General features: G+C 43.1%; 1 protein-coding gene across 1 annotated transcript in view; it reads right to left on the reverse strand.

Annotated features, from left to right (window-relative positions):
* Positions 1 to 16,721, reverse strand: part of LOC122931643 (solute carrier family 41 member 1-like) — a 54,672-nt gene that overhangs the window by 11,336 nt on the left and 26,615 nt on the right. Inside the window, exon 3 of the mRNA XM_044285719.1 lies at positions 11,778 to 11,885. Coding sequence (XP_044141654.1) covers positions 11,778 to 11,885 — 108 coding nt within the window. The remainder of the gene's footprint in view (positions 1 to 11,777; positions 11,886 to 16,721) is intronic.

Genomic DNA, 16,721 nt, shown 5'->3' on the forward strand with positions numbered 1-16,721 from the left:
ATGTATCCCCTCCCATGGACTCTGTGCTAGCAGCAGAGCTGCCATTTTTTTTTTTTTTTTTTTTTACCCTGATGCTTGATCCCTAGAGAAAAAAAAAAAGACATTATAAATAAGGAAAGCTATTTAGGAAAGAAAGAGTTTATAATGAAGTAATATTTATGTATTTTCAGTAATTGTATTTTCTTAATTCCCAGAGAACCCCTTCAAGTGATTATTATTTATTATTTTTTATTTATATTTTTATTTATATTTGTATTTTTATTAATTTTTTTTTTTTTTTTTATTATTACAGGAAAAGCAAAAAAAGGGGACATATTAGATTTTACTGTAAACGCTACCATTGAGGCTTGTTGAGATGTATGCAAGAAATTATATATATATATATATATATATATATATATATATATATATATATATATATATACATACATACATACATACATACATACACACACACACTATAGGATGAGGTGTGCAGATGTGCCCAACATCTGCTCTTAGTATTCCACAGGGGCTCATTGTGGACCCTGTGGGTAATATGTGCCCCCTTATATGTCCCTTTTCTACATATGTGCTCCTTTATAGTTAATATTAGAGTCCTCTTATAGTATACCCCCCATATCCATAGGCCCCATTGATGTCCCCCGATTCACCTGAAACCAGAGGTATCAGTGTGAATGTGCCCAAAGCATTCACACTGATGCCATCTGGGTAATTGCATCAGAATGACTGGACAAGAATGCAAAGTGTTACAGGCGGGAGATCAAAGGCTTCTCCCGTCTGTCAGGAAGTGGCGCAGCCCCGACGCGCTCATGCAGGGACGCGCGGGCTGGCGCAGTGTCGTCATCTCACTGCGCCGGCCCATGTGTCCCTGATGGTGGCGCGCGCCACAGTGTGGGCAGTGCGGGCCGCCGGACATAAATATTCAGCGGCCCCTGCACTGGTCAGAAAGAGCCAAGCCGCCCCCCACCGAGGACCCACCCCTGGACAACAAGCATAATCCTGGAGGGCCAAGTACCACTATCCCACCAACAATCCTATTTACCCATACCACTATCCCACCGATACCTATCCCACCAACTATCCAGCAGTCAAGGTCCATATCGGAACCAATGACAAAGTTAGAGGTAAGTGGAGCGTCCTTAAAAATTATTTTAGGGATTTAGGTCACAAGCTTAGGGTAAGGACCTGAAAAGGTAGTGTTTTTCGAAATACTGCCAGTACCACAAGCCACACAAAGGCAGCGGGAGATTAGGGAGGTTAACAAGCGACTCAAGAACTGGTGTAGGAAGGAGGGGGTTGGGTTGCTGGAGAACTGGGCCGACTTCTGTCGGCTACAGGCTCCATCGTATGGATTGGGTGCACCTCAATGGGGAAGGGGCAGCTGTGTTAGGGGAGAAGATGGCTAAAAGGTTGGAGGAGTGTTTAACCACTTCCCATCTGGGCCATTTGCCCCCTTCCTGACCAGGCCTAATTTTGCAAATCTGACATCTCACTTTATGTGGTAATAACTTTGGAACGCTTTTAGTTATCCAAGCCATTCAGAGACTGTTTTCTCGTGACACATTGTACTTCATGATAGTCCTAAATTTGAGTCAATATATTTCACCTTTATGAAAAAAAAAATCCCCAAATTTACCAAAAATTTTGAACAATTCACAATTTTCCAAATTTCTATTTCTCTGCTTTTAAAACAGAAAGACACCTCAAAATATTTATTACTTAACATTCCCCATATGTCTGCTTTATGTTGGCATAGTTTTGCAAATCCAATAAAAATTAACAGCAGCCTTGTATATCGATGCTTAAGTGCATTTATTGATGTTAGTTTCACATGCGATAGTATTTATAACGTTTCGGCATACAAATGCCTTCGTCAGATACTATGCCGCAAGGTGGAGGAGAAAACAGGATAGATGGACGCAATAGAAATCAGCATGTGCTCAGCATGCTCGAACCAGAAGTGGCATCTGGTTCAAGCATGCTGAGCACATGCTGATTTCTATTGCATCCGTCTATCCTGTTTTCTCCTCCACCTTGCGGCATAGTATCTGACGAAGGCATTGGTATGCCGAAACGTTATAAATACTGTCGCATGTGAAACTATCATCAATAAATGCACTTAAGCATCGATATACAAGGCTGCTGTTAATTTTTATTGGATCTATTGGGGTGGAACCCTACAGTCAGTCTCCATACAGAGTGCGCTGAGTACAGATTCAATAGTTTTGAAAATGTCATTTTTTTTTAAGACATCAGAAGGCTTAGAAGCAATTCTTAATTTAAAAAAAAATTGCCAAACCCACTTTCTAAGGACCAGTTCAGGTCTTAAGTCACTGTGGGGCCTACATAGTGGATACCCCATAAATGACCCCCATTGTAGAAACTACACCCCACAAGTTACTTAAAAATGGTTTTACAAACTTTGTTAACCCTTTAGGCGTTCCTCAAGAATGGTGGTAAAAAATGGGGGTAAAAAACTGGTGACAGAATCCCTTAAGTTTTATACAATAGCATTTTTAAAACAAAAAATATTTATGTTTTAATGTGTCCATGTTCTGAGAGCTATAGTTTATTTTTTTTTCAAACGATTTTCTTATGTAGAGGCTCATTTTTTCCGGTGACTTTTAATGGTACCATTTTGTGGGACATACGTCTTTGATCACTTGGTGTTGCACTTTTTGTGATGTAAGGTGACATAAATGGCTTTTTATGGTGTTCATTAGACTGGGTCGATCATGTCATATTTATAGAGCCGACAGTCACGGACGTGGCAATATTATTAATTTTTTTATTCCTTAATTGGTGAATTTTTATATTTTATTTTACATGTGAAACCTTTTTTTGAACACTTTTCGTCCCCATAAGGTCATAAAAGACCTCTGGGGGAAATTTAACGTCACATTTGTTTCCACTGTTTTCTCCTGTAACTGGGGCTGCCAAGAACCTGTCTCCTAAAAGGAAACAGGTTCTTGGCAATAACCAAAGACAATTACCTCTCCCAACTGTTTCAGGACCTGACTAGAGGGACAGCCATACTAGACTTAGCATTAACCAACAGACCTGACAGAACAACAGATTTGCAGGTTGGGGGGGGGGGGGGGGGCGGAGGGCACCTGGGAAATGGGGACCATAAAGTAATAACATTCCAATTGTCATTCAAAAGAGCGTTTCTTCAGGGAGGAACAAAAATACCAAACGTCAAAAAAAAAAGCTAAATTTAGCAAACTGAGAAAGGCCATAGGCCTAACTGGGACAAAGCCCTCAAAAATATATATGGTCACAAAATTGGATATTTTTAAAAGCATCCTAAAATCTAATTGTAAGAGTTACATACCTTATGGGGGGGGAAACAACCAATAAATGTAAAAAAAAAAAAAAAGGAAGTATTCAAAATCACTAAAAACAGGAGGGGAGTGAGGAAGCATTGAAAAACTTTTTTTTTTAAATTTGAATATATAAAAGACAAATAAAAGCAGCCAAACTAGAGACCAATTGCCAAAGAGTAAAACTAACCCTAAAATGTTCTTCAATTATACAAATGGTAAAAAGTATAAATCTAAATGTGTCGGCCCTTTACAGAGTAATGAGAGGGGAGTTGCAGAGTGATGAGGAGAAAGCAAAGCTATTAAATATTTTTTCTCCACTGTATTGACGGAAGAAAATAAACTGTCAGATAAAATGCAGAATGTAAAAAAAGTAAATTCCCCATTAAAAGTGCCCTGTCTGACCCAGGAAAAAGTACAGCGGCGTATTAAAAAGAAATAAAATAGACAAATCGCCGGTACCAGATGGCATACACCCCCGTAACCTAACAGAATTAAGTAATGTCATAGCCAGACCCTTATTTCTGATATTTGAGGACTATGAGTGTTCCACAGGATTGGCGCATAGCAAATGTGGCGCCAATATTTAAAAAACAAAACAAAAAAAAAGGATCCAAAAAACAGAGCCCGGAAACTATAGGCCAGTAAGTTTAACATTTGTCGTGGATAAACTGTTGTTTGAAGGTTTTCTAAAAGATGCCATCTTGTAGTACCCTCAATGAAAATAAGCAAATAACGCCATATCAGCATGGCTTCATGAGGGATCGGTCACGTCAAACTAACTATCAGTTTCCATGAGGAAGTAGGTTCTATACTTCACCGCGGCGAATCAATCGATGTCATATCCGGGTTTTCTCCAAAGCATTTGACCCTGTACCACATAAAAGGTTAGTATATAAAAGGAGAATGCTTGGACTGGGGGAAAATGTATGTGGGTAAGTAACTGGCTCAGTGATAATAACCTAAATGGTACACACTCCGATTGGGTCACAGTCACAAGTGGGGTTCCACAGGAGTCAGTAATGGGCCCTATTCTCTTCAATATATTTATTAATGATCTTGTAGAAAGCTTGCACAGTAAAATATCAATTTTTGCAGATGACACTAAACTGTGTAAAGCGATTGACACAGAAGAGGACAGTATATGGCTGCAGATGGATCTGGATAGATTGGAGGCTTGGGCAGAGAAATGATAGATGGAGGTTTAACATTGACAAATGTAAGCTTATGCACATGGGAAGGAATAATGCAAGTCACCAGTACTTCCTAAATGGCAAAACACTGACATGGAAAAGGAATTTTGGTGAACTGCAAACTAAGCTGTAGAAACCAGTGTTAGGCAGCTGCTGCCAAGGCAAATAAGATAATGGGTTGCAGCAATAGGGGCATAGATGCCCGTGATGAGAACATAGTCCTGCCACTTTACAAAATCACTAGTCAGACCACACATTGAGTACTGTGTACAGTTCCGGGCTCCTGAGAACAAGGCAGACATAGCTGAGCTGGAGAGGGTTCAGAGGAATAACTGGAATGGGTGGACTACAGTACCCTGAAAGATTGTCAAAATTATGGTTATTCACTTTAGAAAAAAAAGAAAAATCCCCATGACTGTGACAAAGGGGACATCCTCTGCGTATGAAGGAAAGAAGGTTTGTGCACAAAACATAGAAGAGGATTCTTTACAGTAAGAGCAGTGAGACTATGGAACTCTCTGCCTGAGGAGATGGTGATGGAGAGTTCACTAAAATAGTTGAAGAGGGGCCTGCATGTATATCTGGAGTGTAATATTACAGGCTATAACTACTAGAGATGGGTTGTTGATCCAGGGAGTTATTCTGATTGCCCGATTGGAGCCGGGAAGACATTTTTTCCCCTAAAGTGAGGCTTCTACCTCAGTTTTTTTTTTACCTTCTTCTGGATCAACTTGCAGGATAACAGGTTAAACTGGATGGACATGTGTCTTTTTTTCAGCTTTATAAACTATGTTACAAAATAGAATAAAGGCAGGGCTGGACAATTTTAGGGCTGACTTAGTGGTCCTGGCAAATGTATTCTTACCACTTAAGGAGCCAAGATTTTAGTCCATGGTATTCGTGGTCTTTATTACAGGGCAAGATTCTAAATTCTGCAGGGGCAAAACCCCTGCAAGAACAGGTTTACATATCCCTGGTTGCAGGTTGGACATAACCTTGCAGAACATCGAAATGCAACATAGGACAAAGCAATAAAAGTGGCTCCAGTGGTCAAAGATTTAAACATACTGTAGGTCCTACGGTCTATTGGACAATACTTAGGACACTTTGGGTAAATAAGGCACAGTAGTCCAATATACTTGCCAGAAGCCCAACCATATGTAAATTGTTTGGTGTAATGAAGCTACTTCAAAAGTAATGGCAGATGTCCCAGGATTAGGAAATTACAGATTTACCATGCTGAGCTATAATTATTTGAACTTCTAAAAGCCTCCAGGTTACACTGTACTTTAACGGACAGGGTGACCCAGTCACGCTCACGCTCTGTACTTTTATGCCACGCCAATTCCCATGCCAAGTGATAAACATCACCGTGCCGTGTGGACATTTCTTTAGTCAATGCCAACATTTACTAGGAGTCATCATTACTGAACAGCTGGAGATGTCCAATTAGCCCTCCTTAACACAAATCCCTCAGTCCCCTGGTAAGATCCAAGGAATTGGATTGTGTTGTGGTTGATGTTATAAAATGTACAGAATGTACCTGGTTAATATCCTTCATTTTTGAAGGGTTGCCTTAGACAGTTTTTGTAGATAGACGCTATTTTGATAAGATCTACAGACAATCCTAAGGGCCCTATTGCACCTACAGAATCTATAGGCGTTAGCCGGAAGGAAGACTTTCTTCCTGACAAAATCGCCTGCTCTGTAGCAGAGGAGACCGCTACTTTTACAGGCAGCAATCTCCTCCTCAGTATGGGGAGGAACGATAGCTTATGCCATCGCTCGTCCCCATACGGAAGCACAGTTTGCCAACAGCACGATCTTCTATTATTTGAACTATTTTGAAACATGTTGAAAGACTGATTACCTGATGAACAAAAATCTAAAAATTCAAATCACTCCCATTCTCCAAAATCTTAACAGATGAATAAATTTACATCATGAGCATCACAGCATGTGAAAGCGCCCATACGGCAAATGAAGAAACTGAAAGTAAAAATAAAAACTGCCGATTTGCCAGCCGCCTAAAAATGTAATGAAGAAAAAAAAAATAAAAAAAAATTAAATAATCAAAAGTCACACACACCAAAAAGTACAGATCGCCTTGCAAAAATTAAGCCCTCACACAGCTCTGTACCAAAAAAAAAAAAACAAAAAAAAAAGTTAAGGGTCACGTTAAGGGTCACGCGGGCCGGCAAAAGTTAGAGGGGGGGCAAGCTGATGATTTTTAAAAAACCCGAATCCCAGGCCAGTTAACACCTTATATTTATAAATGTGTTAAATGGCTGCTGTGCTCCTCTGCTGGTCCTTTTCGTCGGTTGGTCTCAGCAGAGGAGCACAGTTCACAGCGAGTACACAAGACACAACCCTTACCCCCAGATCACCCCCCCCCCCCCCATCACCCCAATTAACCCCCTGATCACCTTTGTCAATCACCTAGTGAAAGGGAAAAAAGTGATCAGTGTAAACGGTCACTTTTTTTCACTGGTATTGACTGTTAGTTTAGGCCCCTTGGTTAGGTAGTTTAGCGATCGTTTAGCGCCCAGCCCACCGCAGTCACTGATTCGCTGATTAGCGTATCGCTAATCAGCATTTGTACTTTTATAGTATCTGTAAGTGATCAAAACTGATCACAGTCAGATCTATAATAGTATTAGTGTCACCTTAGCTCGCCCTCCACCCAAAACGCAGTGTTTGCCCGATCAGGCCTGATCGGTCGCCCACACGTGCGTTCACCCACGCCCGCCCGGCCGCAGTGACAAATTTTTTTTTTTTTTTGATCACTGCACATAACTTTACAAGCGCTGCGGCGATAAAAAAAATAAATATCAAAACTGATTTTTTATATCAATCGCAGCGGCCTCCGATACTTCACTAGCCTCCCATTTGTAAGACAGGCTTGCTTTTCTTCTTGGGTAGTCTCAGGGAATACCCCCTAAATGTAGTAGTCCAAATGTCAAACAAGGGGTATTCTTCTGAAGAGGCCTACAGGATTCTGACCCAGTCGGATGAGGAATGGGAACCCTCATCTGACAAATCTAGCGGGTCAGAATATGAACCTGTAGAAAGCAGTGGCAGGTCTGACACAAAGTTCGGACGAGGAGGTTGAGGTCCCTGATACCACCAGGCGTACCCGGCCCAGTGTTGGTAGACCACAGGTGGCGCAGGATCCACTTCAAAGGGCAGCAGAGTGCGGCTGGCGCTGTCGGATTACGTGGTGAGGAATACACCAGCAGCGCAGCCCACCCTGGACCTAGTACCAGCACTGCCGTACAACATAGTGAAGTGGCGAGCACCAGAAGGGCAGTTGAAGCTGGTACGGTGGCACATGCAATAGTTACCCCGTCGCAGCCACCGCACAGACAGGCCCGTAGACCCCCTAGAGTCCCTGAGGTGCTGGCAAACCATGATTGGCAGTCCCCAACTTCAGCCGCACCATTAGTTCCCCCTTTTATCGCCCAGTCTGGAGTTTGGGTTGAGACAGCTCAGATCGGTTCGGCCCTGGGATTTTTTTGAGCTGTTCTTGACTGCGGAGCTCTTGGACATGGTCGTGGCAGAAACAAACCGGTATGCCACTCAATTTATAGCCGCCAACCCGGGAAGCTTTTATGCCCAGCCTTTCCGGTGGAAACCCGTCCAAGTTTCTGAATTAAAAAAATTTCTGGGCCTTCTCCTCAACATGGGTCTAACCAAAAAGCATGAATTGGTCATATTGGTCCACGAACCCAATTCATCACATGCCCATGTTCTCTGCTGCCATGTCCAGGTCACGATTTGAGGCCATCCTGCGTTTCCTGCACTTTAGTGACAAAATAGCACCTCTCGTCCCAGAGGCCACCCAGCTTTTGACCGGCTCTACAAAATTCGGCCCCTCAGACCACTTCAACCAGAAATTAGCAGATTTGTATACCCCTGAGCAAAACATCTGCGTAGACGAGTCCCTTATACATTTTACCGGGCGCCTTGGCTTCAAACAATACATCCCAAGCAAGTGCGTCTGGTATGGGGTCAAATTGTATAAGCTCTGTGAAAGGGCCACAGGCTATACCCACAAATTTTGGATCTATGAGGGTAAAGATCAGACCCTGGAGCCGGTCGGTTGCCCTGACTACCTGGGGAGCAGTGGGAAGACAGTCTGGGACTTGGTGTCACCCTTATTTGGCAAGGGGTACCATCTTTATGTGGACAATTTCTACACAAGTGTGGCCCTCTTCAGGCATTTCTTTCTAGAACAGATTGGCGCCTGTGGCACCGCGCGAACTAGTCGTGCGGGCTTCCCCCAACGGCTCGTTACCACCCGTCTTGCAAGGGGGGACAGGGCTGCATTGTGTAACGAAGAACTGCTTGCGGTGAAATGGAGAGACAAGCGTGACGTTTACATGCTCTCCTCCATTCACGCAGACACAATACAAATTGAACGAGCAACCAGTGTCATTGAAAAGCCCCTCTGTGTCCACGACTATAATTCGCTCATGGGAGGGGTAACCAGATGTCTCCGTATTTAGTTTCCCGACGCACTAGACGCTGGTATAAGAAGGTGTCTGTATATTTGATTCAATTGGCTCTGTATAATCGTTTTGTTCTCTACAGTAAGGCTGGGAGAACAGGATCCTTCCTCAAATTTCAGGAAGAGATCATCGAGAACCTCCTGTATCCAGGAGGTTCCGTGGCCCCATCCACCAGTGTAGTGAGCCGTCTACACGAGCGACATTTCCCCAGTGTCGTTGCCGGTACCTCAACCCAACCGTCACCCCGAAAAAGAGGTTGTGTCTGTAGCAGGAGTGGAATAAGGCGTGACACCTGCTATTTCTGTCCTGACCACCCTGCTCTATGCTTTGGGGAGTGTTTCCGGAAGTACCACACACAGGTACACTTAGCATAGGGATCAAATCTCACAGGACAGGCACACAGGGCTATTAGGGCCCATTCACACAGAGCTGCTGCAAACCTCTCCTTTCACCTGGGACAAAGTGCATAATGTACTTCGCCACATCTTTGGGCGCTTTGCACATTGTCCCATAGGGAAGGAGAGGTTTGTCCTATAAAATAGGTAAAAAACAAAACACACCAGTAAGCAAAAAAGTTAACGTTATGTTCAAAAAGAAAAGTTAAATAAAGTTTATATGTTCTGTTCAAAAGTTATTATAAAGTTAATAAATTTATTGCGTTGCGGCCTGTTTTTTTCTTGTTTTGTTTTTTTTACCTTCCAGGTGGACCAACCGATCGACTAGCTGCATCACTGATGGGCATTCTGACAGAAGCATTGCGCTGCTGTCAGATTACACAAAAGTCGGTGTATGCGGCGCTGCAAGACGAGATTTCTCCTCTGCAGTAAAATATACGTTTGCCGAGGCATATGAGCTGAGGAGGCGGCGGTGTTCATATGCTTTAGCAAACACTTTGTATATTAAAAAAATAAATAAAAAAATCCCGGCAATGATTTATTCATCCACATCGATTGATGTGAATGGAGAAATCGGGTTTGCCAGGGCATACGAGCTAAGTGGGTATGGATTTTGGGCGGAGCTTCTATGTCCTGGCAGAGGCCTTTCCCCTCCTTTTTTTTCTTTGGCAGAGATTTTTTCATCCACATTGATCGATGCGAATGAAGAAATCTGTGCCGTTCATTTTTTCTTTCAGCCCAGAGGCAGAACGGAAAAAAAGGAGAATAGCAGACTCCTAATGCTGGCCATACATGTAATGATTGCGGAGACCCTCAAATGCCAGGGTAGTACAAACACCCCACAAATGACCCCACTTTGGAAAGACGACAACCCAAGGTATTCGCTGAGGGGCATATTGAGTCCATGAAAGATTGAAATTTTTGTCTCAAGTTAGCGGAAAGGGAGACTTTGTGGGGAAAAAAATTAAAAAAATCATCAATTTCCGTTAACTTGTGCCCCAATTTTTTTTCTTCTTTCTATGAACTCTGCATGCCCCTCATTTAATACCTTGGGGTGTCTTCTTTCCAAAATGGGGTCACATGTGGGGTATTTATACTGCCCTGGCTTTTTAGGGGCCCTAAAGCGTGAGAAGAAGTCTGGGATCCAAATGTCTAAAAATGCCCTCCTAAAAGGAATTTGGGCACCTTTGCGCATCTAGGCTGCAAAAAAGGGTCACATGTGGTATTGCCGTACTCAGGAGAAGTTGGGGAATGTGTTTTGGGGTGTCATTTTACATATACCCATGCTGGGTGAGAGAAATCTCTCGGCATAAGACAACTTTTCCTTTTTTTTTTTTCTTTTTTTTTTTATACAAAGGGAAAAGTTGTCTTTTGCCGAGATATTTCTCTCACCCAGCATGGGTATATGTAAAAAGACACCCCAAAACACATTGCCCTACTTCTTCTGAGTACGGCGATACCAGGTGTGACACTTTTTTGCAGCCTAGGTGGGCGAATACCTTAGGGTGCCTACTTTCCAAAATGGGGTCATTTGTGGGGTTTTTCCACTGTCTGGGCATTGTAGAACCTCAGGAAACATGACAGGTGCTCAGAAAGTCAGAGCTGCTTCAAAAAGCAGAAATTCACATTTTTGTACCATAGTTTGTAAACGCTATAACTTTTACCCAAACCATTTTTATTTATTTTTTTACCCAAACTGTTTTTTTTTTTTTTATCAAAGACATGTAGAACAATAAATTTAGCGAAAAATTTATATATGGATGTCCCTTTTAAAAAAAATAATAATTTACAACTGAAAGTGAAAAATGACTTTTCTAAAATTTTATTAAATTTCGATTAATAACAAAAAAAGTAAAAATGTCAGCAGCAATGAAATACCACAAATGAAAGCTCTATTAGTGAAGAAAAGGAGGTAAAATTAATTTGGGTGGTAAGTTGCATGACCGAGCAATAAACGGTGAAAGTAGTGTAGTGCAGAAGTGTAAAAAGTGGTCTGGTCATTAAGGGTGTTTAAGCTAGGGTGGCTGAGGTGGTTAATATGACCTCTGACTAATGCTGCACAAGTCCATAGGTCCAGGCACTAGGCAAGTTGAGCCTAACTACTTAGAAGGCATAATGGAAAGATTTGCAACTTTTCAATTTTTTTGACCCACACTGGACTTTGACTTAAAATCACGGACCAAAACCCTGACTGACAGAAGGAAAGCAGGAATACTCCAACACACACATTGCAGTGCGGCATTATACAGTCAAACATCTGCAGAAATATCCATTATAGCTTTAAGATCCTGCCAGATGAAACCTCATGGGCTATTTTTACTCCGTGCTTTCAGGAAGCTTCAGAATACTCACCGCAGTTGAGAGACGAGACGCCAGAGTCATTTCCAGATTCCCTTTAAGGCCTAACAGAGCAGGCACCAAGATGAAGACTTCTGTAACATTCGTAAAGACGTCCCAGTGCTGAAAATACAGGGAAAGCAGATTATTAAGAAATCCTGAACTAATGGAAAGCAGATCGTTCACATTACACTTCATTCACCTTAGGACCATGGTCCAGTTCATTCTTACAGGGGTTGTCCGAGGTCAGACAAAATCTAGACTATCATATCACTTTGGCAACAGCTGCAGTGGATCACTGGCCTTTACAATGCACTGCTGAGGCCAATAGTTAGCTGCAGTGATAGCAGGGTTGATGCCCGCTGGCAGGGTAGACTGAAGTGCTGAAGTTGGGGGGGGGGGGGGGGATTTACTGGGTAAAGTAACAGGTCTTTTTTGGTGGCATCCCACCCCCACACTAGATTGTCTAGTCTGACAAACTGCTTTAAAAGGACATCAATATCAGATCGGCGGGGGTAGACACCCGGCACTCCTGACGATCGGCTGTTTGAAGAGATGTCAGCGCTCGTACAAGCGCTGTCTTCTCTGCTCCATTTAACTGCTTGCCACAGAAATTGCAGCGGTGGACAGGTATATCTACAAGTATGGCGTCCCCATTCACTTCTATAGGACAGCTCTGTAGTACTCACTAACAGATGGAGCTGTCACAGACGTGAATGGGGACACCGTGCTTGGCAATTGCAGTGGTGAGCATGTGTAAACAGAACAGCGAAGGCAGCGCTCGTATGAGCGCTCTCTCTTAAAACAGTTGATCGATGGGGATGTGGAGTGGACAACCCCTTTAAGCTTTCTTACATCACTTGAGGCACTAGAGGGCACTTAAAGGGAGTCTGTCACCACATTTTTAGCATGTTAGACCGTTAAAATAGGGTTATGTGATCCAGCCAGAACATAAAAACGGTACCTTTGTGGTAGAAAACGGACTTTTCTTTTTGCCGAAAATGAACTTATAAGATTATGTTCTGAGCTCTCTCAAGTGCCCAGGGCGGTCTCTCAATCCTCGGAGCCCCAGGCAGGCACCTCCTAAACGGCTCATAACCCCGCCCTCCGTGCGCCTCTGCCCGCCCGTTTACTCCCCTCCCCTGTCCTTTTCCACTGCGCGGTCCAAATTGTAGCGGGCGCATGCGCAGTAGGTATTGCGATGCCCTGTCAGGAGCGGGCATCGCATTGCGCATGCGCCCGCTACGATTTGGACCGCACAGCCGCAGTGGAAAAGGACAGGGGAGGGGAGTAAACGGGCGGGCAGAGGCGCACGGAGGGCGGAGTTATCAGCCGTTTAGGAGGTGCCTGCCTGGGCTCCGAGGATTGAGAGACCGCCCTGGGCACTTGAGAGGGCTCAGAACATAATCTTATAAGTTCATTTTCGGCAAAAAGAAAAGTCCGTTTTCTACCACAAAGGTACCGTTTTTATGTTCTGGCTGGATCACATAACCCTATTTTAACGGTCTAACATGCTAAAAATGTGGTGACAGACTCCCTTTAAAGGAGGCAGAGGGGCCTGGGTGTTTTTCTGGAGTGTAATAAGATTATAGGTTATAGTTACTAGAATTCAGAAGGGTCGTTGATACAGGGAGTTACTATGACGGCCTGATTGAACCCTGGAAGAATTTTTTTTCCCCCTAAAATGAGGACAATTCTCTTCTACGTCAGGGTTTTTTGTCTTCCTCTGAATCAACTTGCAGCATAACAGGCTGAACTGGATGGACGAATGTCTTTTTTTCAGCCTTACAAACCCTGTCAGGATGAAAGTTCTTTAAAAAAAGTTTAACATAACTTCAGTAAAATAGGTCATTTTCTGATGACATTTCCTTTGGGCCTCTTCATACGGCGGGTCCTCAATACGCAGGCACCAGCTCGTGTGCATTCCGGTTCACTCACTCAAATGGGTCCGCAATCACGGATCGGAACCCCACAGAGTGCTTCCGTGGCGTCTGTCTGTACCTCCGCACCGCGGACGGATCACAGACCCATTCAGGTTGAATGGGTCTTGATCCTCCCCATGGATGCTGCCCGTGCATTGGGGACCGCAAATTGCGATCCCCAATGCACAGCGTTCGTGTGCAAGAGGCAGGGAGCAGAAAAAAAAAGCACAGATGTCAGAGCAAAGGTGGAACTTTTGAGATAACCAGAACTTCCTAATATGTTCCAGATATGTTCATAGTTGCATAATCTTCCATTAGGCTGCAATTTGCTAATCATTTCCAGAGCTACCAAGGTCGCTTGGATCTCTCAGTATAAAACCTTGTTTTAAGCTGATATACTAGATCTGTATGTTTGCAGACGCCTGTGTGCACCTGCACCTTCATAATAGGAGCAAAACATTGGTCACCCCATCAAAATGACCCCCCCAAAGCACCATTACAAAAAATTAAAATAAAACCAAAACATTCCATGACCCTCATTTTTAAGAGGTATACGTTGTTGAATGGCATTTGGTTTGACATTAAGTCTCAAGAATGTAGAAGAGGGCAGATCATCAAGGAACATTGCACACAGTAAATGTACAGAGTATTCTGACAAACGCCCTGTTTTAACATTTCAAAGCCTCAAATATAGATTTGGCACAGAGTTTGCAAATCCCTGAAATGCCCACAAGCCACTTCCTTGTAAACAACACTGATTGCTTTGGTACCAAAGGTACAACCATAGCAATTACACAGTATTAAAAATTCCTCTACACAACATAGCCAGAAATAGAGGAATACAAGAGCCTACCCTAGCATCACAGCCTGCCATTGGCTGCCCGTGCTTAAAAATAGTTTGCCGGCAGCAAATGGTGCTGTATAATCACCATCTGCTGCCGGCAAATGAGGAGTATGTATGGGGACAAGTGATGGTATCGGCGATCGCTCCTTCCTATACTGTGGAGGAGATCTCTGCATGTAATAACAATGGTCTCCTCCACTAACGAGCAGGCGATTGCCGGGAAAGAATGCTTCCTTCCCAATAATCACCTGCAAAATCTTTTAATGTCATACAGCCCTTTGTTGCCAGTGTGAAAATGCAGGATATTATGGTTTTTGTTTAGATCGTGACATGGAAATATAAAAACAAATAAAAAAAAATGTTAAACATAAAAATCTGATTTAAACAATAGGTCATTTTCTGTTGACACTCCCTTTAAGGGTTAGTCTGAAGAAACGATTGTTTAGACTTGTGTTTTTCATGTCAATCTGGTTTTACAAGTCTAAGAAAAGAACTAAAAACAAACTAAAGACCAATGGCGTGTATTCTAGACAAGACAACTTCTCAAAGATTTTGCAGTAGGTGCAGTCAAAATAATTTATCTAATCACAAAGCTAAGAAGTCCGTACACACACACACACGTGTGAGTGCACATACATTTTGGTGCAAAATGTGGCACAGTTTGGAGAAAAACTAGATTTAGGAACTTTGGGGGGGACATCCATCAATAATGGTGTAAATTGCGCACATTCACACACACACACACACACACAAAAAAAACACCACACACAACACACACCAAAACACAAGCACAACACAAAACTATTACAAATCAAAAGTGCAATTTGTTTCAACTTATATAAAAAAAGGTGGTGCAAGCCACCTTTAACCCACAGCACGGGCCCGGCTGTTACTGATAGCCGAGCCCCTGCTGCATCCACCTGCATTTCTGTATGCGGCAATGCCAGTGGATTAACCCTTTCACATGCCACTGACTGCGGCACGTGCAGGGTATACAGAGGAAGGGTCTCCCTTTGACTATTGTCCCCCCGCGCTGTGGTGACAGGGGGTCGATGATTGCCATTGCAGCTCCGATGCCTTACACAGGCATAGGAGCCTGCCAGCTATGAAAGCCCAGGAGATCCAGCCAGCAGGCTGGGTCTCCTAGGCAACTGTCAGCTCACTATGCAAGATGCTGATAGTTCAATACAGAGAGTGTCCCACAGAGGGACAAAAAAAAAAGTGAAGAAAAATAAAATAAATAATATATGTACCCAAAAATGGTACCTATAAAAACATCAACTCATTAAGCAAAAAAGGAGCCCCTACACAAGACGATCGGCAGAAAAATAAAGAAATTTAGCTTTCAGAAAATGAAGACAAAAACATAGTTTTCAAATATGCTTTATGTAAAACAGAAAAACAAAAAAACAAAAACAAAACAAAAAAAACACACATTTGGTATTGTCGCGTCTGTATTAGGCTACTTTCACACTTGCGGCAGGACGGATCCGACAGGCTGTTCACCATGTCGGATCCGTCCTGCGGCTCCGTCCCCATTGACTATAATGGGGACGGGGCGGAGCTCCGGCGCTGCACGGCGAAAGCCGCCAGACTAAAAAGCCTGACATGCAGTAATTTTAGTCCGGGCGGCCTTTCACTGTGCACCGCCGTAGCTCCGCCCCTTCCCCATTATAGTCAATGGGGACGGAGCGGCGGTCCGGCGAAATAGCCACAGGACGGATCCAACATGGTGAACAGCCTGTCGGATCCGTCCTGCCGCAAGTGTGAAAGTAGTCTTAACCTGCTCTATGAAAACACCACATGATCTATCCTGTCAGAAGAACTCTGTAAAAAACAAAAACTGCCACAAGAGTCATTTTTTTGTTACCCTGCCTCACAAAAAGAGTAATATCGAGCGATCAAAAATCATATATACCCCAAAATAGTATCAATAAAACTGTCATCTCATCCCATAGTTTACAAAATGGGGTAACTTTTTGGGAGTTTCTACTCTAGGGGTGCATCAGGGGGCCTTTAAATGTGACATGGCAACTTAAAATTATCCCAGCAACATCTGCTCTCCAAAATCCATATGGCGCTCCTTTCCTTCTGCAGCCTGCTGTGCATCCATACAGCAGTTTACGACCTCATATGTGGCGTTTATGTAAATTGCAGGAATCAGGGTAATATTGGAGTTTTCTTTGGCTGTTA

This window comes from Bufo gargarizans, chromosome 3 (assembly GCF_014858855.1).
Source record: "Bufo gargarizans isolate SCDJY-AF-19 chromosome 3, ASM1485885v1, whole genome shotgun sequence".
Lineage (NCBI taxonomy): Eukaryota > Metazoa > Chordata > Amphibia > Anura > Bufonidae > Bufo > Bufo gargarizans.